This window comes from Phascolarctos cinereus, unplaced genomic scaffold (assembly GCF_003287225.1).
Source record: "Phascolarctos cinereus isolate Bilbo 61053 unplaced genomic scaffold, phaCin_HiC Scaffold_4;HRSCAF=312, whole genome shotgun sequence".
Lineage (NCBI taxonomy): Eukaryota > Metazoa > Chordata > Mammalia > Diprotodontia > Phascolarctidae > Phascolarctos > Phascolarctos cinereus.
Window position 1 is genome coordinate 673,277,706 of NW_027555847.1, and position 23,939 is coordinate 673,301,644.

General features: G+C 54.8%; 2 protein-coding genes across 2 annotated transcripts in view; one reads left to right on the plus strand and one right to left on the minus strand.

Annotated features, from left to right (window-relative positions):
* Window positions 1–7,877, plus strand: part of STK11 (serine/threonine kinase 11) — a 189,654-nt gene extending 181,777 nt beyond the window's left edge. Inside the window, exon 10 of the mRNA XM_021009111.2 lies at window positions 7,667–7,877. The gene's annotated coding sequence lies outside the window, so the exon portion shown is untranslated. The remainder of the gene's footprint in view (window positions 1–7,666) is intronic.
* On the minus strand, window positions 1–23,616 carry CBARP (CACN subunit beta associated regulatory protein). The gene is made up of 12 exons (XM_078151823.1): window positions 23,389–23,616; window positions 17,524–17,596; window positions 17,280–17,425; window positions 16,797–16,858; window positions 16,359–16,521; window positions 13,839–14,010; window positions 13,277–13,432; window positions 11,308–11,512; window positions 5,521–5,689; window positions 1,929–2,143; window positions 1,730–1,794; window positions 1–1,623 (listed from the first exon to the last, which is right to left on the minus strand). Exons 2-12 carry the CDS (start codon window positions 17,569–17,571, stop codon window positions 94–96), a joined length of 2,931 nt encoding a protein of 976 aa, XP_078007949.1. The 5' UTR covers window positions 17,572–17,596; window positions 23,389–23,616; the 3' UTR covers window positions 1–93.
* Window positions 23,617–23,939: the final 323 nt, after the last annotated feature.

Genomic DNA, 23,939 nt, shown 5'->3' on the forward strand with positions numbered 1-23,939 from the left:
TCGCGCCCCGGGGGAGCCCCAGGCCGCTGGGATCCGGAGCCCCGGCAGGCGCGGCCCGAGGGGGCGGGCGCCCCTGGTCCGTCCTCGCGCTCCCTACACCGGGCTGGGGTCCGGGGACGTGGGCGCGGCCGCCGCCACCACCGGGGCAGGGCCGTGGGCAGGGGGCTCGGCGCCGTCCCCGGGCCTCCGCCGCCAGCCCGGGAAGAGGCGGTCCTCGAGCCCCGCGGCCACCTTGTCCGCCAGCAGCAGCTCGGGGCCCAGAGCCTCGCCGGGGCCTCCCGGGGCGTCGGGCTCCTCCTCCGCGATGGCCTGGATCGGCGCGGGTGGCGAACGCGAGCGCGCGCGGCCCGGGGCCGGGCCGGGGCCCGAGGCCGGCTCGTCGGCCGCCTCCTCGTCGGCCGAGCTCACGATGCGCGGCAGGGGGCCGTGCAAGCCGCGGGCGTCCGGGGGGCCGCTGTCTCCGCGCCGCAAGGGGGCGCGCGGGCGCTCGGGCGGGGCGGCCACGTGGGGCGTGGGCTGCGGCGGCGGCTGCAGCGGGGACGGGGGCCCCGGCGGCGGGGCGTGCGGGGGCGCGGCTCGGGCGCCGGGGTCGCTGTGCTGCCGCGTCCTCTGCCACTGCTTGCGCGCGTGGGCCCGGGAGCGGTGGCGCGGTCGCGGGCCCTCGTCGAACTGCGGGTCATGGCGCACGAACTCGTGGAAGAGCGCGTCGGTCTTCTCGTCGATGCTGTAGTCGCGCCGGGGCAGCGGGACGGGGCCCAGGCCGAGGCCGGGGCCGGGGCCGGGGCCGGGGCCGGGGCCGGGCCCGGAGCCGAGGCCGCTGGCGGCGGCGACGGCGGCGGCGGCGGCGGGGATGGCGGAGGCGGGGGCCGGGAGGAGCAGCTGCCCGTGCGGGGGCCAGGCCCGCAGCAGCAGCAGCCCCTGCGCGCTTCGCAGCTCCGCCTCGGCCTCCGGCTCGGCCTCCGCGTCGGGTTCGGCCTCGGGCCCGGGCCCGGCCTCGGCCTCGGCCGCCGCCAGAGCGGCCTCGAAGCTGTCGAACACTGTGCCCGTGCGCCCGGCGCTCGTGAAGCAGAAGCGCTTCTCGGACGCCGTGGCCGGGGTGGCCTCGTCGCCGGCGCGCCCAGGGCCCTCGATGGACGCGTAGCCGCTGTCCATCTGCAGCAGTTTGCGGGGCCCCGCTTCGCCCCCTTCCCCGGGGCCGGGGCCGCGGGCGGGCCCGGCCCGATCCGCTTGCGCTTCCGCCTGCGCTTCCGCCTGCGCTTCCCGCTCCGCTTCCGCCTCGCCCAGCTCGTGAGACGGCAGGAGGACGCCGCCGGGGCCGGCCCCGGCCGAGCCCGCGCTGTCCGCGCTTCGGACCGAGTCCTGGTCGTTGCCGCTGCTGTGGTCGGACGCCGCGGCGTACAGCTCCAGAGAGGCCCGCAGGCTCCAGATGTCCCGATACACGGTCTGCTGCTGCTGTTGCTGCTGCTGCTGTTGCTCAGCCCCGTTGCTGCTGCTGCTGCTGCTGCTTCTTCCCTGGGGGGACTCGGGGACCCCGCCAGTGGCTCCCGCCGCCGCTGCTGCTGCTGCTGTTGCTGTCGCTGTCCCCGACACGTCCGGGGGCTCTAGCCTGCAATGTAGCCCAGGCTGTTAGAGGTGCCGCTAGCCAGGTAGGGTTATCCCACACGGCCCACACCCCACCGCACCCCACCCCACCCAGGACGCTCCTTACCTGGACGCTCACTCTACTTACCGTTCCTTCCGCAAAGGATCGAGGGCAAATAAATCTGACAAATGGGTCACTTTCCATCCTAAGAGCTTAAGAACTATGTAAAATGCAAACCACTCTCATTGGTTCTAAGGGACTTTAGAGATCGTCCAATGCAAGTCCCTGGTTCTACAGAGAAAATGAGTTGTGAAATCCTCATCCTAGGATGGGAGGGGGCCTCAGCAATTCCCCGAGTCCAGTATAGGGAAACTTGCTTCCATATCTGTCCCCGGCTTCCAGGCCAGCCCCTTGACCCGTGACGGCCCCACGCAGGAACCCTCAATTAACCACTTGCCTCGTTTGGGGGGGGGGTGCCTTAGAGGCAGCTGGTCCACCCCCTTCATCTTGCAGGTGTAGACACGGAGGCCCAGAGTTGAAGTGACTGGCCCAAGGCCACATCTGTATGGAGTGGCAAAGTCTGAATTCCAACCCAGTCTGACTCCATATCCATCACCTCTCCTTTGCCCTAAGCCGGCCCTACAGAACTGAAGCTTCCTTGGACGTTTCTCTCTCCTCCCCCGTACACACTCACACATACAGAGATAGAAAACAAGCAGCAACAATAGTGATGACATAGCATTTTTAAGGTCTGCAGAACACTCCATTTGCATCTCACTGATGCCCCAAACAACTCTGGGAGCTAGGTCCTATTATTATGCCTCCTTTACTGGCCAGCAGACTAAGGTAGAGTGCTTGCCTAGGGTCCCCCAGATCTCTAGTATCTGAGGCAGAATTTGAACTCGGGTCTTCCTGACTCCCGAGTCCAACACCATCTGGTTGTTGCATCACCCAGCTGCCCCCCCCCAAAAAAAAACCAACCCAAAGCCCACCTCTCCTGCTGCTCCCTGAAATTCCACCATCAGAGTCCTTTCTTTGGAATAAAACATCTTCCTGTGGTCTTTTTAAAAGGCAGGACTCCCTGGCAGGGCCACATTTCTAACTGCTTTCCCAGAAAGATAGGAAGCCACAGAAGAACAGGGAGACTCCGGGAAAGGAAAAGGCAGCCAGTGACCCTGGGCAAGTCTCTTCCCCTCCATGGCCTCTGCTTCCTTAAATGCAGAAGGAGGCAAGAATGGTTTAAAAAAGGGGGGGGGGCTGGGGCTGGAAGGAACCTAGAGTTCATCTCACCCAGCCCCTGTCATTTTACAGATGAGGAAACCAAGGACCCCCCCCCCAGGGGACACCAGCCCAGGTCCATATATATGGATATAGCTGGTACATGTCTTACTCTGTTACTCTCTTTTACCAGCAAGCAAGAACAGGGCTTTAAGGAGCTGATAAAGTCTATGAACCCCTTCTGAAAATACTAGTTTTAATGCCTAAAATAAAATACATAGAATTACAGAGGAAACCAGTTCTATCTAAATAGTTATCTGCATTTTAAGAGTTCCAAGTTCATGGACCGCCAGGTTTAGAACCCTGGGCTAGGGAGTCTTGAGGACCCTTCTAGCTCTGGTCTGTCTGGGATTCTCCTCCACTGTCTTGCTAAGGGCCAGCCCTAAAGGCAGGCCTTTCATTCATGTCCAGTCACCCAGGAAGGGCCCCCTGGGCACCCAGAAGTGCACCCAGCACAGCAGCTTCTTTGTGCATGGTGTGTGGCTATTCTTGGCCCTGCCTCTCTCCAGCTCTGCCTACACCTCGCTCGATGGGCAATGCCCTAGGGACTGAGTGAGTGGCATGGGACAGGCTGGGGGGAGGGAGGAGGGATAGGAGCTGCCCAGAGCCAAAGGTCTCCTAGTGATACCTCTCACCCCATCTCCCTTCTCAGCAGTTCACTCTGTGAGTGCATGTAGACAGCCAGCATTTATTAGGCACCTACTGTGTGCCAGGCACTGATACAAAGAACAAAGTGAAACACTCCCTGTCCTCGAGGGCCCTGACCCCCTCAATCTGGGGGAGACATCCCAGACACTTGTCTACAAAATTAATACAAGGTACTTTAGGCAGGGAGAGGGATTGGGGGAAGGGAAGGAAAGGTTTTGTGTGGAAGATGTTGCATAAGCTGAATTTTGGAGGAATTGAGGGATTCTGAGCAGAGGCAGGAATGCATTCCAGGCATCAGATACAGCCAGGACAAAGGCATAGAGGTGGGGAATGGAGGGAAGCATGGGAAGCAGTTTGTCCAGTCTGGCTGCACAGAGTGGAGGGAGGTAGGTGAGATGACCTGGCTGGAAAGATGGTTCAGGTTGTGAAGGGACCCTGGGAGTCATTGGGGGCCATATCTGCTCTTTAAGAAAATTACTTTCTGGGGGAGCTAGGTGGCACAGTGGATAGAGCACTGGCCCTGATTCAGGAGGACCTGAGTTCAAATTTGGCCTCAGACACATAACACTTACTAGCTGTGTGACCCTGGGCAAGTCACTTAACCCCCATTGCCTCCCCCAAAAAATTACTTTCCCAACTGTGTAATAGATGAATTTCAGTGGGAAGAAACTTAAAGAAATGAGCCCAGAGAAGAGGCCATTGCCATAGGCTAGGAGGAAAGGGAGAGGGGCCCCAGCCACAATGGCAGCTGGAGAGGAGGGTAGTGTCCCTGGTGGGGAATGTGGTAGCGGGAGAAATGTTGGGGAAGGTTTAGCACTGACCAGATAGGAGGGAGGGCATGGGAGGAGGAGTTACCCCCAGGAGAAAGGGGGTGAGCTGGGAGAGAAAGACCATGGGTCAGGTCACTCCCCCACCTCTTTCCTCATCTGTAATGGGAAAGGGTTGAACTGAACTGTGGTCTGACCTGCCCATCCAAGTATCGAGTCATCATGCCTCTGGCAGGGAAGGACAGCCTAGTAAAAGGGCCATAAAGCTGGTGGGATGCAGTGGAGACAGCCTGGGACTGCCTCAGTTTCCCTCTCTGTCAAATTTTAGAGCCTAGGCTAAATGACCTCTATCAGTCCCAGCCCTGACGTTCTGGAATTCCAGGCAGGATCTGGGAAGTGTGTTAGGGGCAGCCACCCCTCTAAAGGGGGAAGGAGGCAGGAGGGACCACAGCAAAGAGTGGGCAGGCAGTACGGCCTTGAGCCTCCCAGTGGGAGCCAGGTGAGGCTTCTCTTCCTTCTTGCTCCTCCCCCAGAGCACTGCCAGCTTAGGGCAGCATTGGGACAAAGGTGCTGAGATGGGGGGGAGCTGGGGTGGGGTCCCCATAAGTGTTGCTTTGTGGGGACTGCCCTGCCAACCCCAACCCTTCGGGAGTCGGGAGATAATGAGTAGGATGTCCACCAAACTCAGGGAAGGACAGTGCCCACCCCACGTCCCACACTGGTCCAGACCAGTCACAGAGGCTCTGGATGGATGGGAAGGGGCCTCTTGACATCTAGTCCAGGAGTTCTTAACCCTTTTTGGGTCCTGAACCCCTTGGTAAGTTTGGGGAAGCCTGTGGATGGACCCCTTCTCAGAGTAAGGTTTTTAAATGCATAAAATAAAATACACAGGCTTACAAAAGAAAATCATGTCAAAGTCCATGTTATCAGTATCAGTATATTTTTTTAAAACACAGACTGCAGATTAAGAACCCTTGGGTTAGTCCCACATGGGGGAAGGGTTACCTAGCCAGCCAATTAGTGGCAGAACAAACTGTGAACCCAGGCCCTTCCACTGGACCTTTCTGCAGTCCATCTTCTCTGGCCCAACAGTCCCTTAGGCCCCGAAAGCACCCAGTCACTGAGAAATAGCCCATGTGTCAATGATGTGGGGAACACCCCTCCTCTCCTCCTCGTGGGAGCCAGGGTTTCCATAGGGGTCCTCCCACATCCACCAACCATCACCTCTTATCTACTGAAGAATACCTGCCGAGAGTGGGTGGAGGGCTGGTGGGGCCAGCCACAGGTTGGAAGGCCACGTCGTCCGTGTGGGCGATGTACTGGATAATGTCCGTCTGGTGGGGGTCCCGGTCCTCCTGCTCCATGCTTTCACTAGCTGCCCGCTGCCGCTGAAACTGATGGCGCTTGGGAGAGCCTGCAGATGGAAAGGGAGCACACAGTGTAGACGGCCTGCTCCCAGTGGAGTTCCATCAGGGCAGAAAGACAGAGTTGATAAGAGGCAATGGCATGTGAGAGAGAGCTCAGCCCGTGTAGTGGCCAGGATGAAGGCATTCTGGGGCAGGAGGCCCAGCCCTGAATGCTCACCCAGCCACTTACTAGCTGTGGGACCACAGGCAAAACATCTCACCTCTCTTGGCCTCAGTTTCCTCATCTGTAAAATAATGATAACGAGGAATCATCTCCCTGCTTATAGGCTTGTTTCACAGAAAGGGCTTCATCGAGCTCAAAACACTCTGCCTACATGATGGACATGACTCCCTCTTCCTGATAGGTATCTGTGTGACTAAAAGCATTTCATGAACTCTCAGAGCCCCAGTTTCCTCGTTTGCAAAAGGAGGGTATTGGACTATAGGGTCCCCTTCTGGCTCTAAATCCATAGAGAGAGAGAGGTGGGGTCTCAGGTCTGTGTCTCCCATGGGTTACAAAGAAATTAAAAAACTCCTGCCTGCCTTCATAGACCTTGCACTCTAGCTGGGAAGACAGGTGCACTTGAGAAGCCATGAAATGACACAGACAACAGCATAAGCCAAGTGGCTGCCTGAAGAGTTCAGAGGAGCAGAGAAGGAATTTGCCGCTCAGAGCAGTAGGGGCGGACGTGGACAGGAGATAGGGTGTAGTGTCCCAGGCGGGAGGCCAGAACCAGAGGGTTGTGGGATCCCAGCCGTAGAGCTAGGAGACAGGAGAGAGGCCATCCCACACAACCTCCCCTTTTGGAAAGGGAGAAGACAGGCCCAGTGGGAAGTGACTTGCCCAAAGTAGGATTTGAACCCATGTCCTGGAAAGAGACAGCATGATTTGGTGCCAGGGAGCCAGCTGTCCCGGCTTCAGAGGAAGGAGAAAGGGGGTTCAAATCCGGCGTCTTACAAAACTGTCTTAACCTCCCAGTGCCTCGGGCAGCGCAACGTGACTTGCAGAGCAATTACTGATGTGCATTAGCAGAGACAGTTTCCCCCGGGGAGTTCCCCAGACCAATGAAGTCAAAGGTCCAGACTCCCCAAAAAGCATGTGCTTGGAGGGTAAAGGGAAGAGCCGAGAGAGAAGGGAGATGTGGTGGGTGCGCAAGGTGGAGAAACCTCTCCCCCGGGTCCGTACCTCGGGTAAACCCAGAGAACCTGGGATATCTGGGACGATGCCAAGAGGGATACAGATGGCCAGGATAGCGAGCAGGGGAGGGCCGGCCCAGCACTAATGCAAACTGGTTCTCTTGCTGTGGGGCCAGAAAGGAGGGGGGAGGAAGGTGCCATTACCAGGCAAACAGGTTCTGTGCAGTTTCTACAACTATATTTGGCTCTAATCGCTTCCAGGAATCAAACCAGTGCCTGTGCGCGCTCTGGAGCTCGCCCCTCCCTCTGCTCTGCACCGAGCCAGGCCAGGCTGGGATGTCTGCTGCTAGCCCCTGAGGATGGGGGGTGGGGGAGGAGGATCAAGCTCCTCTGAAAAAGCAGACAAACAGTGAGGCCCCGTCCCACTCTACTCCCCTGCAAAAGGGAGCAAAAGGCAATCTCCCTGGCCCTGGTTCCTCTCTGTCATCCTGCGATGACACAGGTTGGAATGGAGTCATCGGCCACAGGGCCACAGGGAGCAATGACACATTAGCACTCCGGGCCCCAGGAGCCCGACACTCCTGTTGTCTGTTAGGGCACACACACACACACACACACACACACACACACACACACACACACACACACACTCTCTCTCTCTCTCTCTCTCTCTCTCTCTCTCATCTCTCTCTCTCTCTCTCTCTCTCTCTCATATTCTCATTCCTATTCCTCCTGTTCTCTGCCCTTATATTGCTTCTGCATTTTCAAGACTAAATCCCCCGGAAATTAAAGCCTGCTGCAGCTCACCAGCCACCCTGGCCTTCCCCCTCCCCTCTTTGTTTTGACAGTTGGTCCAGACCAGCTTTGTTTTCAAGGCCAGGCTAAGGATCCAGAGGCCCAGTGCCACATCGAACCAGATGGTGAACCGCTCAGGACCTGACCCCTGCCCATCTCAGTGAGGCCTTTAAGAAGAGAAGTTCAGCACAGCTTCAGCTACTATTATGGCTTTAAGAGTTCCATTTCATTAAATAATCCCAGCCATTGGTGACCTAAAAAAAATGACTGTGATGTTTTCCTGATCTGGGCCAGAGATGGGGAGGGAAAGTTGGAGAGAATCTGGAGAAAGTGATCCTGGGCAGGGTGAACCAGCCTAGTACACTAAGTCAGACGCCCTAGGAATAATTATTCAGGTGGCTTTGAATAGACTATCAGAGCTGGGAAGACCCAGAACCCAGGATGTCAGAGCTGGGAGGGCCCTTAGAGCACAGGATATCAGAGCTGGGAGGGCCCTTAGAACCCAGGATGTCAGAGCTGGGAGGGCCCTTAGAACCCAGAATATCAGAGCTGGGAGGGCCCTTAGAACCAGGATGTCAGAGCTGGGAGGGCCCTTAGAACCCAGGATATCAGAGCTGGAGGGCCCTTAGAACCCAGGATGTCAGAGCTGGGAGGGCCCTTAGAACCCAGGATGTCAGAGCTGGGAGGGCCCTTAGAACCCAGGATGTCAGAGCTGGGAGGGCCCTTAGAACCCAGGATGTCAGAGCTAGGAGGGCCCTTAGAACCCAGGATGTCAGAGCTGGGGGAGCCCTTAGAGCACAGGATGTCAGAGCTGAGAGGGCCCTTAGAACCCAGGATGTCAGAGCTGGGAGGGTCCTCAGAGCACAGGATGTCAGAGCTGGGAGGGCCCTTAGAACCCAGGATGTCAGAGCTGGGAGGGCCCTTAGAGCACAGGATGTCAAAGCTGGGAGGGCCCTTAGAACCCAGAATATCAGAGCTGAGAGGGCCCTTAGAACACAATATCAGAGCTGAGAGTCCTTAGGGTACGAAATGTCAAGGCTGAGAGGGGGCTGCCTGAGAAGAGGAAATGTTAGAGATGGGGGTGGGGGTGGGGTGCTTAGCGCACAGAATGTCATCTCAGCCCCTTGAAGGTCCTCGGACAATAGAATGTCAGGAATGAGAAGGCTGTTAGAACACACAGTGTCAGAGTTGGGAGAGAAGGCCTTACTGGTCCAGTTGCCTCCCTTGCAAATAAAACAGAGGCCCACAGGAATGCAGAAACTTGCCTACAGTCACCCTGTGAGTTGGTGTGGAGGCCAGAGAACAGGTGACCCCTGGCTCTCCATGGGAGCCTCTTCTCTTGAGGACTGAGACCTGGGACATGCATGAGTATTGTCAGAAGAGACACCCCCTGTGTGTGCTGGGCTCCATAAGAGTCTCTCCCAGCTCCTGGTGGGTGGGCAGGCTGCTTTAAGGTTCATATGGGCATTTTACACACATTCCCTCATTTTTATCCTTGAGAATAAACTCTTCCGCCTCAGTTCTCTCATCCCTAAATCCAACATGTCATTCGGCCTCACTGAAGATGAGAGGCCAAGGTCTTCCCTGCCCCAAGACTGTGCAAGGAGGCTGAGGGGCCGAGGTAACTTCTAATACACATTCATCTCGTCCATGTACTGGGACGACCATCTTACTTCCACTTTTGGGAAACTGAGGCCCGGAGGAGGCAACTGGCTTAACCACAGTCCCCCAGCGGGTTGTCACCCACTTGAGCACGAACACACCCACACAAGTATACAGCTGGACAGGGCCGGAATTTGGAGTCCATTTTACATTTGGGGGACTTGAAACAGGGAGCAAGGTGAGTCAGAAACCTGTTCAAGTTCAGTTCCCACCTAGTGTTGGGCCTCTCCTAATGGTGTCCATGTGCTCCTCCGAATGGCTCACAAATGATCCCTGAGCTGCTCCCAGATGCCAGGGGTTGGAGTAGGAGAGGTGGCCAGCCAAGAAAGGGAAGAGACGGTGGTTTTCATGGCAGGAAGCACCCCTCCCCCTCCCCCCGGCAGGTCAGCTCCCTTCCCCACCTGGCCCCCATGATGACAAGCCAGGCTGTTCCCCACTTTGTTCCCGGGGTGCTCAATTTGGATTCTGTTTGAATGCAGGCCCTGACACTAGTTGCCTGGCTTTGAGCAAGTCACATAACCTCTCCAGGCCTCAGTTTCCTCATCCATAAAATGGGTAAAAAAAATCTGTAAACTCCACCTTGTGGGGCTGCTGGGAGGAAAATGCCTCATGGCACCTTGAACCTTGGAAGCACAATTTGAAATATAATTACCAACAACTCCAGAGAGCCATGTAACGGGTCAGCTGACCAAGGCTAGAATGGACCAAAACCTAGAAACGTCAGCCACCTCTACCCGTGGTCCATTGTGCCCCAAATTCTGTTCTTCCTCAAGGGAGGGGTTGGGCTGACCCCTCAAATGCCAACCTTTGGCATCCAGACCCTTCCCAGTAATAATGGTAGTAGCAGCAAAAAGTCATATAAGGACCTAATATGTTCACAAAGCACTTACTTTACACACATTATCTCATCTGACCCTCAAAACTACCACAGAAGATGGGTACAATGGATATTAGCCTCATTTTACAGATGGGGAAATGGAGGCTTAAAAAGATTAAGGGACTGGCAAATCACAAATCAGTAAGCACAGGAGGCAGGATTCAGCTCCAGCTCTCGTAATAGATGTTCCAGTGGGCCGTCTAAGTCCCTTACCTTCCCAGTATCAGTTTCCTCATCTATAAAATGGGAATAATGAAACTGCCCACAGGAGACAAAAATACTTTGCAAATATTGAAGTGTTATTATCCCTTAATAACCAGTTGGGGATCTGCCTTCTAGGAATTGCTCTCTGGGCTCCATCATGACTTCCCACCCCAGAGAGGAAGAAACTCCGTCTATATTTATGCCTCCGACACAGGACATCAGAACTGTTTGGAATTCATGCTCTTGAAAGGGTAGCTTCTGAGCCATGCATTTGGCCTCCACAGAACCAGGCTGGTGCCCTCTGTGACCAAGGACAGATAGATAGTAAGTTCCCCGTCACTGGAGGGATTCAAACAGGCTGCTGATGTAAAGCTCCACCCAGCCCTGACAGGCCTGCTTCTGAGATGCTTCAATTCCATTAAACAAATACTCATCATGTGCCTACTACAGACAGGCCCTCTTGGCTGACAGCTCACAGCCCCTGCACAGAGAGGAAAGCGTCTTCCCCAGTAACTCGACAGCAGAAAAAGGGGTGGAATCGTAGGAGTCCCGGTGTACCTATTCACAGCCCACCCTCCACTGCCAACCCCCAAAACTTCCTCAGACTTCTTCAAAGCTTTATCATCTACATCATTTCGCTCGGTTGGTTCAGATGAGAAGTTAGTCCTTCCATTGTCCAAATGAAGAAACAGGGCCAGAAAGGTTAAATTACTTGCCTAAGGTTACCCAACAAGCTAGCAACAAAATTGGCATGCCCTCTTAATTCAGCGATGCTCTTTTTCCACCGAGTCCCCCGATGCTGTTGCTTTAGGGTCTGACCCCTGGGAAGGGCTATAAGCCAGAGCCCAAGTATCAGAGAACTCAGGCAGGTACAGTACCGATCCTAGAACCCACTTATCAAGCCAAGCAAAAAAGGACTTGGTAGGGGTAGAGGGGAATCCTGCCACTTACCCCTGGTGTCCAAGCTGGAAGCCCGGTGACTGGCCTCGAGTTTCCACTTCTTCATCTTGAAGTAGGGGCTGGCCCCCTCGAGGCTGGCATGTCGCCGGAGTCGAGTGAAGAACTGCAGGACGGTGCCTGAGCCCGGAGCCGGCCCGGCCTCCCCTGTCCTGCCACCCACAGCACCTGCCACGGAGCTCCTGGCACCAGCATCGAGCTGTGAGAGGTTGGAGAGGCAAGCAAAGGTCAGGGCAGGCAGAGCGGAGGGACAGGCTGCCAGTGTGCCAGGTAACCCAGTCCAGCTGAATTCCATTTCCCTGACTCCTCTCCCCCAGCTGTTCACACCACACACCTGAATGGGTATCAGCATGAACACACTTCACACCTGGACACGCTGCTGGAGGCTGGATACCCACAGGCATTCATTCACCCCTTCCCCTATACACACACACCTGGAGAGATGTATACACACTTCAGCACCTGGACACCCAGGCGCGCGCGCACGTGCACACACACACACACACACACACACACACACACACACACACACACAAATACACGCTATGGAGCTCGGGCAGAAGGCACTGGGGCAGAGACAGCGACGGAAAGGCAGTAATCTAGGGACCACATATGTTGTTACTTTTTGTTCCTGTCACATTCTCTCCCTAGGTCCCCTCAGCTCACGGAAAAGGTGACACCTTGAGGTCCCTGTCTGACCCTAAGCCTAAATTAGATTTACTGGGGGTGGAGATGAAGAGGAACAGTGATATTAAAAAAAAAAAACCAACCAAACAACAAACTCCAGAGGAGGGGCAAAATCCCTGAACAAGGCATTCAGACACTTTGCTTCTAGTCCAGGCTCTGTGTGATTGTAAGTTCACCCCCCCACCTTGGGCCTCAGTTTATCCTTCTGCTAAATGGGGATAATTATACCTGCCCTCCTTCCCCCCCACCCCAAGCCCTAAATTCCTGCTGGCTGATTTCATGATTAATCCTAATGGCTTGATTTTTATTATTATCATTTTTTAAAGCAGATCTGGCCCCATGGAAATCTCTGTGTAGTGACTGGGTGAAATGATGGCTAAACCTGGGCTTGAAATCACAAGTCCAGTCCCTAGACTGATTCCTAACTAACAGCTAAAAGGGAGAAACCTTTTTGTTTCTTTTTTTTGGTTAGGCAATGGGGTTAAGTGACTTGCCCAAGGTCACACAGCTAGTAAGTGTTACATGTCTGAATTCAGATTTGAACTCAGGTCCTCCTGAATCCAGGGCCAGTGCTCTATCCACTGCACCACTTAGTGGCTCCCTAAAATCTTCCCCAACTTTCCAACATTCGGGCCTCTCTCTCTCTCTATGCCCCCACCACGGCCCATGCCTGTCTGGGTTCAGGTGTGGAGGGAGGGGTGCAGGTGCTACTTCCCCCACCCCAGGCCGCCATATTTTCTCCACAGCAACCCCAAGAGGTAGAGATAACAGGTGTCGCCTCCAGTTAGCAGAAGGAGAAACCGACCATCAGAGGGGTCATCAAGGGACTGTGGCCCTCAGTCAGTCACAGAGCTAGAGTCAAGATTCAAAGCTCGGTCTCTCCAGAACGCCAGGACCATTTCTGCTATAGCACACTGATGCTAAAGGGTCATTTCTCAATTAAGTCTAAGCCGGGTTGAGGGGTCAGAATCCTGTAGATGCAGATGGGGAAACTGAGGCACAGAGAAGAAAAGAGGCTTTCCCAAGATCACACAGGAAGTCAGTGGGATCTAAGCCCAGGTGTCCTAGCTCCCAGGCTTCTTTCCACCTAAGGAAGAGAATCCAGGTGCCCATAGTAGAAGCTCCTTAGATTAATTAACTTTATCCGGAGGTGAGGGCAGGGAGATGGACAGGGATGAGATTTTTTTTTGGCACTTTCCCTCCCCCTTCCCGGTTCTGAAGTCTTTGCAGGGATGGGCCTCTGCTCCTCCGGCCCGGACCCTTCTGGGCCGCTTACCGAGGTGCCCTCCCCAGAGTCGGTGGACGCGGACGGGCTGGCCTCCACGAAGCTGGCTGTGTCCACGGTGGAGTTGTAGGGGTCCCCTGGCAGGGCGGAGCTGGGGCACATGGAGTGGCCAGTGAGGGCCTTCGGGGCCTGGGCGCTGACCCGGGGCTGCAGGATAGAGCCGGGACGGTGGGGTGGGGGTGGGGGTGGGGAGGGGGGAGTGACAAGGTCAAAGGGCAAAGGAGAGGTGGGGTGGATGTGATGGAGGGAATGGGCACTTGCTCTCCTGCCTCTCTCTCTCTCTCTCTCTCTCTCTCTCTCTCTCTCTCTCTCTCTCTCTCTCCTCTTTCTGTCTCTGCCTCTCTCTGTCTCTCTCTCTCCTGGAGTTCTGGCATACTGAGCCTTCTGGCCCTGCTTTGAGGGACTCTCTCTTTTTTCTCTCATATGTTGATCTCCTGATCCGTTCCCAGCCCTTGCCCTCCACCCCAGTGCCCAGGCTTTGTGCCGTAGGCCCAAAGCAGCCGAGGGAAGCCCTGCAGAGATGGAGAAACCCTGTCTGGGGGAGGCCACTCACCTGGAAAATGGAGAGACTGGTCTTGGAACCAGAGACCAGGCGGGGAGTCATGGCGACACTGTTCTCGCTGGAATCACACTCGTGGATGGTAACAATCTTCAGCGGAGGCAGGTGGAGATGGGTGAGACGGGCATTCTTGAGGTGGTGAAAGTCACCCTCTGTCAAGGTATACCTGTGAGGGGCAGAGGAGCCTGTGGCCTGCGTGCCCAGGACGGACCTCAGTCAGACCCACCCAAGGGCTCTGCCGCAGACTGAGGGCACAAGGGACTACCCCAGGCAGTTTCCAAAAGGAGATTGCAAGCTATCGGTGTCCATATTAAAGAATGCTCCAAATCATAGATAACGAGAAAAGGAAATTCAAACAACTTCCGGTTCACATCACACCCATCAAATTGGCAAAGATAACAAGGGTTGACAACAGCATGTTTTGGAGGGGCTGCGGAAAGGCAGGAAGATTTAATGTACTGCCTTTTGCTGAAGTGGCGAATTGATCCAATCACTCTGGAACACATTTGAATTTATGCTAGAAAAGAAAAAGGCAAAACACACACACACACACACACACACACACACACACACCCCCCTTCTGATTCAGTGATACTACCACCATGGAGGTCAAAAACAGGGGTAAAGTTTCCTATTTGTACAAAAATATTTATAGAAGCACTTTTTGTAGTAATAAAAAAAACTGGAAGGAAACATTCCCCATTGACTAGGGAATAGCTGGGGGGGGAAACAATTTTGGTATATGAATAAAAGAAAATATTATTTTGCAGTAAGAAGGAATTACTATGAAGAATTCAGAGAAACATGGGAAGTTTTGTATGAACTGATCCATTGCAAAGTAAACAGAATGAGGAATACTGTTTACACAATGACCGCTATACTCTAAAGCAGGGGTTCATCACCTTTTTTTGCATCCCAGGCCTCCTGGGCAGTCAGTCTGGTGAAGCCGATGGACCCCTTGTCAGAATAAGGCCTTTAAATGCATAATATAAAATACAACTCTCAAAATATTAAAGAAAAGAAAAGTTCGAGGACCCCAGGTTAAGAACCCATGCTGTAAAGAAAAAATAACACCAAAAGATATAAGAACTCCAGTCCCGGCACTGACATGGGACATGATGACGTCACAGTGGGAAAGTGTGCCTCCTTCCTCTTGACAGAAAAGTGGTGGACTACAGGTATAGAATGGGGCACACACAACCAATGTGTTGATCTGTTTTGCTTAACTGTATTTGTTACAAGGGAGGTTCTCATTGGGTGGGAAATGATAGCACTATTAAAAAAACCAAACAAACCCAGAACATCAATAAAACATGTAAATAAACAAAACAAGAGAGGAACGCTGGAGTGACTCTAAGGGCCCTTCCAGCTCTGACATCCTATGAGTCTGAGAGAAGAGCAGGGATTATTGGCCCCATTTGACAGATGACAAAACTGAGTCCCAGAGAAGCGAAGGGCCGTGCAGCAAGACCTACCGATCGATTTGAGGTTAGAAGGCTCAAATTGCATCTCTTCCACTTATTACCCATGTGACCTTGTCTAGTCACCTCTCTGGGCCTACGCTGCCTCATCTGCAAAATTATGGGAAGTCGTGTCCGACTTTCTGTGACCCCCTTTGGGGTTTTTGTGGCAGAGATACTGGAGTGGTTTGCTTCTCCAGCCCATTTTTACAGATGAGGAAACTCAGGCAAATGGGGTGAAGTGACTTGCCCAGGGTCACACAGCTAGTACTTACTATCTGAGGCCTAATTTGAACTCAAGAAGAGGAGTCTTCCCGACTCCAGGTCTGGTATTTTATCCACTACTGTGATAATCAAGTTTAGTACAAACCTTGAAGTCACCTAACAGGAAGCAATACCAGGACTAGATTCTGGGACCCTCAGCCACACACAGCCCGCAGTCTTCCAGAAGTTGACCTCCCCCTCCCCCCGGCCCAGTGCCAGTTAGTGTTGCCCAAGGTCAGGGGTTCTATCCATAGACAAGAATATTTAGAAGCTCTCCTGGGATCCTGGAACTATATAACAACAGGGCCGTGGTCTTGGTTGATGAAAGAGGAGGAAGGGGCAGCGCAACGGAGGTGGTCCAGCCCCAGTACCTGAGATTTAGAACTAGAAGGAATGCTTGGCATCACCTAGACCAGCTCCCTCTTTTTTAGAAGAACACGGTCCCAGAGATGGTGCAGGCTTCCCCAAGATCACGCAGCTAGGTCATAAGCCACAGAGCCTGGTTCTCTTGACTCCAAATCCCATATTTATCAACTATCTCATTTCCTCCATTCCCTTCTCCCTCTCCTGTCCCCACCAGCCCCCTTTAGCATGAAGGTAAGAGGGGGCATGTAGCCTAAGCCCACGTGCCCGGGAGATGGGCAAAGTATAGGAGAAAGCAGTCAGAAAGTCTGCTTTGTGACTGACGGGGAGCCAGCCACTCAGCCTCAGTTTTATCATCTGTAAAATGGGGGGAATACTTGTTTACCTCACAAGGGCCTAAGTAAACATAAGCTCTCACGATTATTACCTCCGCCCTTTTTCGTGGGCCTTCCTGCTCTGCTCAAACAGGGCTGCCTCATTGAAGGAGACCCTCCGGCCGGTGGAGCTGGTGGCCAGGAAGCGCTCGGTGTCCACATCTCGGTAACTGGAAGACGACAGGCATTCTGGGTCATCCACTTTGATGGTGATGTCTGCAGGGAGAGGACATCATCAGATGGGAGTGGAAAAGCCAACTGAGGTCCCAGGGAGACCCTTGACCCTCATCCTGCCACAGACTTCCCTTCCGTCTCATTCCTCCCCAGCAATAGGCATCTCCGGTCCTGACCACCTCAAATCATCGCCATGGTAACCTCTGAGTGAGGACTCTCCCGAGGCTGCACACAGACGCCTGGTGGGGACACGTGGGCTGGGGGAAGCAAGGGGGCTGGGGGAGGCCCCCGGGTAAGCTTCGAAAGGCAGCTCTCACCTTGAGCAGGCTGGGAGTCATCCAGGTAGGTGGTGGTGGTTTTCTCTGGGTCATCGCTGGCTCTGTAGTCGGCAAAGCGGGGACAGAGGAGCAGATGCTGAAATCGCTAACGACGGTCACTGGGCTCCATTAGCACCCTCCCCCACCCCTCCGGCTTCTGCATAGCTTCTTCCCTGCCCCCCAACCCCTTCACAGGAGGGGGAAGGCGAAGGAGAGAAAAAGCTGAGCTGGGGAGGAGAAATGACAGCATCAGGAGGAAGAACTAGCATGTCGCTCTCGGGGTGACAAAGAGCTTCCCCGACGACTGTCCTGTAGGGGAAGTAAGTCATATCGTCCTCAATTTTACAGGTGAGGAAACTGAGGGAGGGAGGAAGGGAGCCCGTTTCTCTAAAAGGACCACGAAGGCAGGAGGAGGTTGGTCCAGCCTGTACCACTATGGCCACCCTCCGGGGGGGCCCCAGGACCCCAGCAGGGCCCTCCTACCTGGAGTACCTGCGGTGCGCATCCCAGCAGCGCCGGCAGAGGATCAGGGCTCCTGACAACACCACTAGCGTCCCCCCGATGAAGACAGAGAGCAGGACAAGCAGCAGCCCGGAGCCATCCTGGGGGCTGACCGATCCGGACACAGTCTGCAGGCACACAAGGAGCACCGGGGGCATCAGCCAGGCCCCGGGGGACCGCAGCCCGGGGCCAGGGCCCTCCTCCCCTCCGCCCCGCGCTCACTCACCGTGGGACTAGCAGTGATGTTGTCCCATGGAGTTAAGTCATTGCTCATGGTCTAGCCCGGCTGGAGAGAACTCCTGAAAGGGAAGGCGGGGATGAGGGCCCCAGTGGAGGCAGGGAGGGAGGTGGGAGGGAGCGAGAGAGGGGGCGGGCACTCAGGCACAGTCCCCTCCCCGGGAGCCGACTCCCCCTGACTCCCCCCAGCCTCTTCCCTCAAGCTCCCAGGAGGCTCTCTGCTCATTCCCACAGCCCCGAATGGGATCAGAACCATCTCAAAGGAGAATGGAGAGGCGGCCAGAAGGGTAAGTCCGATGCCCGGTGCACCAGGCCCAGAGCTGATCTTCGGTGCCCCCTCGACTGCACCCCCCACGCCAGCAGCAGCTCCCGGCCAGGTTCTTCTCCTCCCCCTCTCGCTCCCCTAGCGGCAGGGACTCGGATGAGGGGAGGGAAATGAGATATTGGGGCACCAGTGGGTCACTGAGCTGTCACAGGGTGGACGTATGTATGGTGCGTGGTGGGGGGGCTTGAAGAGACAATATTTGGGAACCCAGACCTGGGCTCCTCCCTCCCCAACTTGATAATAACAGTAATGAAGGGCCCTCATGACTCCCTCACTCCAAGGTTCCCAGGGCTGTGGTGAGAAAAAAAGACCCATCTCGCGGATGGACAAAATGAGACTCATTAAAATGAAGCAACTTGCCCACAGTCACAAAACATGGGGTAGAGCCAGGATTCCATTCTCAAGATGTGAAAACTGAGTCTCAGAGAGATGAAAAGAACTTTATAAGATCCCAAGTTTGGGGCTAGAAAGGGCCTTAGAGGCCACTGAATTAGTCCCCTCATTTTACAGATGAGGAAACTGAGATGCAGAGATGTCAAGTGACTCCCTCAGAATCACTCAGCTAGTATGTGTCTGAGGCAAGATTGGAACGCAGGTCTTCCTGCCCCCAAGTCCAATGCCTAATCCCTGGGGCTACACCATTTTGCCTCAAAGTAACACAGTTAATATCACATCTGGGCCACAAACTTTGGGCCCCTAATTCTAAATCCAGAAAACAGTATTCTTTCCCTCTCTCTGTCCTCAGCAGTTCACGTTTACATAGCACTTTACCAGAGGGGGGTTGGAGGAAGGGCTTCCCACAGAGAATTTTCCTGCTATGTGGGAGGGGGAGAGGACATGTTCAAGTTCCAGGCCAGGGTGAGGTAGTGGTTTGCAGGGCCCTCTTACAATGGGAACTTAGAGGTCATTTGGGCCAACCCCTCATTTTACGAACAAGGAAACTGAGGCCCAGTGCAGTAAAGGTCTTGCCCAAAATCATCTAGGTAGTAAATGACAGTGGCAGGTTTTGAATCCAAGTCCTCTAACTCTAAATTCAGGGCTCTTTTCATTCCAGTGCTGTGCCTGGCACGTAGTAGGCTCTTAATAAATGTTTATTGAATTGAATTCAGTTCCTCCCCTTCAGCTTCTATCTGCTCATAAAAACCACTTCTCCTTCATTAAAAAATAAAATATTAATTTTAAAAATCCACTTTCCCCCACTATCTCCTCCTAAAAGGTAAGGTTTAGTCCATGATGAGTAAGAAGCAAAAACATTTTAATTCAATAATTTAATTCCCAGTTTCCCCCCCTTCCCCAGCCCTGGCCCCCCAGGTACCCTTCTTCATTTAACAAGAAGGGAAATGAAGCTCAGAGAGGAAGAAGGGACTTTCCCAAAGTCTCAAAGCAAGTCTGGGTGACTCCAGGGAGGGCTCTTAGTGCCTGGGCCTGAGCTGCTGCTTCACCGCACCCACTAAGAAGGGAAAAACCCTCCTCCCCACCCCCTCCACCAGGGAGCCCCAGGGATACGAGGCGCTGGCATTGGGCCCCAGAGAGGGAGTCCTGGCTGAGCAAGGCTTGTGTAGGCTTATCTCAATGAACAAAGGGACTGGGGGCCCTGGGCAAGTCCCCAGAAACAGCTGCCTCTTCCAGGTGGGCCCCCCAGGAGTACTTCAATTAGAGATGTCCAGCTGGGGGTGGGGTGGAAGGGCAGGAGATGCCCTTTGCCCCGTGGCCCCCAGAATCATAAGATGGACGTCACAAGGGGCTTTGCAAAGGTTGCGGGGGGAGACAGGAAGGACTGGGGCTCCCAGGGTCAGGGGCCTCAAGCACCCACCCACCCACCCCGGGGGTGGGAAAGGGAGAAGAATGCAGCAACTGTTCCAGCCCTGAAGAATCCAGTTCCCATGGCAACAGGACCAGGGGAACAAGACTGCTCCTGCCGCGGGTGGGGGAGGGCGGGGGAGGGGGGGTGTTGCCAGGGAGGCTGGGGTTTGTTGTGATACCTCCTGGGACCCGGGCACCAGGCAAAGTGGATGGCCCCAGGGATCTGGGGAAGCAGGCTAGGCTGGAAGATGGGCTGGTCACAGCCTCTCAAGGTTGGGGGTGGGGAGGGGGGAGCCCAGCAGAGGAGAAAAGGCACTGGATTTATACTCAGACTTTACCAGTGACTTACTTTGAAGTCTTGGGCCTTTCTCTGAACCTCAGTTTCCTCATCTGTTAAATGAGGTGCAGGGGGAGGGGTAAGGAGAGACTGAATCAGGTGTTCTCCAAGGTCCTATCAGCTCTCAAACCTCTGCTCCTATAAAGATGGGGCTGGAGGGGTCGTGGCCTAGGGAATGGTCCTGGGTCCCCCTAAAAGAAGCTGGATTTCCATCTACAGGCAAGACTGGGCCTGGGCTTCAAGAGGAGAGGCCCTAAAGAAAAAGGGGGCAGGGATACAGAAAAGCCCCTCCTCTAGACCCAAAGTCAGCAAGCAAATCCTGACCAGGGCTTGGCAACAACCTACCCCCAGGACAGTCTTTCCTCTTCAGGTTCCACATCTGGCACATTCTTTGCCCACCTTCTTCAGGCCTGGGACCCAGAAATCTGCCACTTACCCACTATATAACTGTGGGCTGGGAGACTTCCCCTTTCCAAACCTAGCTTCCTTCCTCTGTGTTTTTCTGTACTCTGGAAGGTGGCTAGCAGGCTCAAAGGAATACCTCTGAAGGAGATTTGTATCTGTAAAGGGCTGTGGAAATATGCCTCAAAATCTTACTAGAGATTAGGCAAGGAGGGAAAGAAGGCCCTCCTGGTCTCATCTACCAGTGCTGAAAGACAGTCCTGGAGCTGCTCCTCTCCTGTGGGGTGAGGAGAGGGGGCAAGCAAACTGAAGAGTCGCACCATAGGAAAATCCTGATGTGATGCCCAGAAGAGCCCAGGACAGGTCAAAGAATTTTAAGTGCGGGTTCCTGGCTCAGCCACTAACTAGCTGTGTGACCTTGGTCAAGTCTCTTCTCTTAGTCTCCGTTTACTCATCTATAAAATGAGAATTTGGCAAGGTGCACTCCAAGCTCCTTCTCAGCTTTAAGAGCCAGTGTTCTAAGGGCCCTCCCAACTCTGACATCCTGGGTTCTAAGAACCCTCCCAGCTTTGACATTCCATGTTCTGAGGGCCCTCCCAGCTCTGAGATCCTATGTACTAAGGTCTCTTCCAAATCTGAGATCTCATGTTCTGAGGTCCCTCCTTCCTCTGATATTTCTAAGAGAATGAACTAACTCTTAGGGCCTTGTCCTTCCCTTCCTACTGTAATCTCCAGTTTAGGGAATGGCCTTCAGCATATCACATTAGCCCTCCACTCCCTTTTCATGTGCCCCCAGCACCCCTGACCCTGGGAGAGGGGCATGAATTTAACCTAAGTGCTTTAAGATCTTTTGATGTCCAGGAAACTGATATACCAGGGAAGTAAAACCTGAAACTCCACCCTCCTTAGCTGTATCTGCTGAGAGGAGGTCAAACCTGTATCTGAGGAGGGATGAGAAGAGATCAGGAGGTAGGGAGGGGGTAAGCTTATGTGAGCATGCATGCATGCGCATGTGCACACACACACACACACAATAATCCCAAGCACAACAACTGCCCACCTGGGTCAGAGGATCATCCACCGAGGGTTGGGGGACAGACAGACAAGCAGGGCCAGGTCTTAAAATCCCTAGGACACCCCAATTCCTCTACAAGATTGCCATTTAGTCTCCAGCCCACATATATTAGAAGCCTCTTCCTCTAGTCCTGGAGGACTTGGAAGAGATCCCTAACAACATCTGAAAAGTCCAGTTCTGGGGCAGAAGTCCAGCCCCACCCCCACTTCCCCAAAGAGCCAGGATATGAAACATATTTGGGGTTTTCTAGGATTCCAGCTGCTGCTGCTGCTGGTGCTACTGCCCCAACCTAGCTTTCATAAAAGACCAAATCCCTTAACCCCTTCCAGTGCTCTGAGCTCCCCAAGATGAATCTGGCTCTCTCTCCCTCTTTGCTGGGACTGATTTTTATCCCTTTTCATAGAAAAAGGACCCACCTCTCCCTGCACCCAAAGGAGAAGCTCAGAACAAGGCTGTCTGGGAAGGCAGATCTGAGTTTGTGAGTTCATCCAATCATATCACAGACAATTTCAGAGTTGAGAGATCTCCTTGGCTATCTAGACCAACCCATAATGGCTCCTGGCCTAGAAAAAAAATGCTGGGTGTATTCCCTCACTCTTTGCTCCTTAAGACCCCAGAAAGCAGCTACTCAGCCCTGCCCTTCTATGCCCACCTCACATGTCCACCTCAGGACAGTACCAGCTATATGATGTCAACCAGCCACTCTGCAGTGGGAGCTTTGGCTTCCCAGTGCCCAGAAGGGGCATGGAGAGAGAATACCACCTAGAAATAGTTTGGAATCCTTAGGAGGATCTTCTTTGGGGAGTGCCATGCTCCCTCCCCACTACCGTGGGAGCAGCAAAAGCTAGATGAAGTGGGATCTGCAAGGTCCCGGCCCATCTCCTAGACTGTGAACTCCAAGGGGGCTCAAGAAAAAGCTAAAGAGAGAGCCCCAGATGGGGATGGGGATGCCTCCCCATCACACCAAGTTCTGGGAGCTTCCCTGACCTATTCCTACCAAGTGACACCCAAAGAAAATGCTCCCCCTTTAAGAAAGTTTACTCCTGAAATTAAGATGTTAGACCTGGGAGGGACATTAAAACATAACTGGGAGGGATCTTAGGGATTACCTATTCTGAACCCCTCATGTAGAGGTGGGGAAACTGAGTCCATGAGACAAGAAGAGATTTCTCCAAGGTCACAGAGCTGTCACTAACTGGACAGGTGCTAAAACCCAGGTATTCTGACTCAACCCCAGGTTGGCTCTGTCTACACCATGGAGAGCTCCTGAAGGCCAGCCCTGGGAATTCTTCGTCTCTTCCCTCCGAGCCCCCTTCCACTGATGCTTAAGGAAGGAGGCCAAGCTGGGGTGAAATCACCTAGTTTATCTCCTGGAAACAAGTGGGTCAATTCGCTGAAGTGGATGTAGGTTAGGAAATGAGTTCAGGTTAACACACGCGCGCGCGCGCACGCACACACACACACACACGCACACACACACAAACCCCACACGCACACGGAGCACTCGTTGACGGGAAGGGGGAAGAAGAGAGCCATGTGGTACCCGGGTTCGGGTTCTCTTCTCCCTGCTCTGCTCAGGCCTCAGCCTGGATTCCCTCTGCACACCCCGAGAGCGGACAGGAAAGGGAGGGCCGGCAATCCTGAACCCTCACTGGGGTGGGGGCCCCAGCTCGAGCCAGAGATCCCAAAGTCCCAGGAGCTCTGGGGGAGCCGGCGTCCCTCGGAGTGCCGGGGTGCAGGGCTGGAGGAGGGCGCAGGGCTGGGCCAGACCCACCCGCCCACCCGCCTGCCTGCTCGCGAGCTTCCTGGGCCGAGCTTACGTACGCCTTCCCAGGAGCCGGGACCGGGGCTGGGGCTGGGGCTGGGGCTGGGCTGGGGCCGGCAGGCCGGGCGGGTGCCCGGGCGCACTCACCTCCTCGGTAGCGGGGCGCGCGGGCCATGGACTGGGCGCAGCCGCGGCGCTCGCTCCCTGCTTGGCTCCGCTGGGCTCAGCTCGGTTCGGCTCGGCTCAGCTAGCTCCACTGCCGGGCGCCTGGGTAGCGATTTAAAAGGCGGAGAATTTATGAATGAAACCTTTGAGTTTCAGTCCCACCCACCCCCGCACCCGAGGGGAGGAGACGGGAAGGGGGAGGAGGTTGGGGGGGGCCTCCAGAGGGAGCGAGGGAGCAGCACGTGACCAGAATCCCGCGCTCGCGCGCGCCCTCCCCGCGCACCCCCACGTTCCCTCCCTCTTTCTGGCGCACCAGGAGGGGCGGAGCATCGGGAATGGGGGAGCAGAAGAGAAGAGAACCCACCTCCTCCGGCCCCCGGTGTCCTGGAGCCCGAGGCAGGCTGGGTGCGTAAGGGTCTGACCACAGCGCAGACGTCCACCCCCACCCCAAGACCTTGCCAAAAGCCTGAAGGCTCAACCCACCTCCTGAGCCCCCCACGCCCAAGTTAACACCTTCTAGGCCACACTTTCTG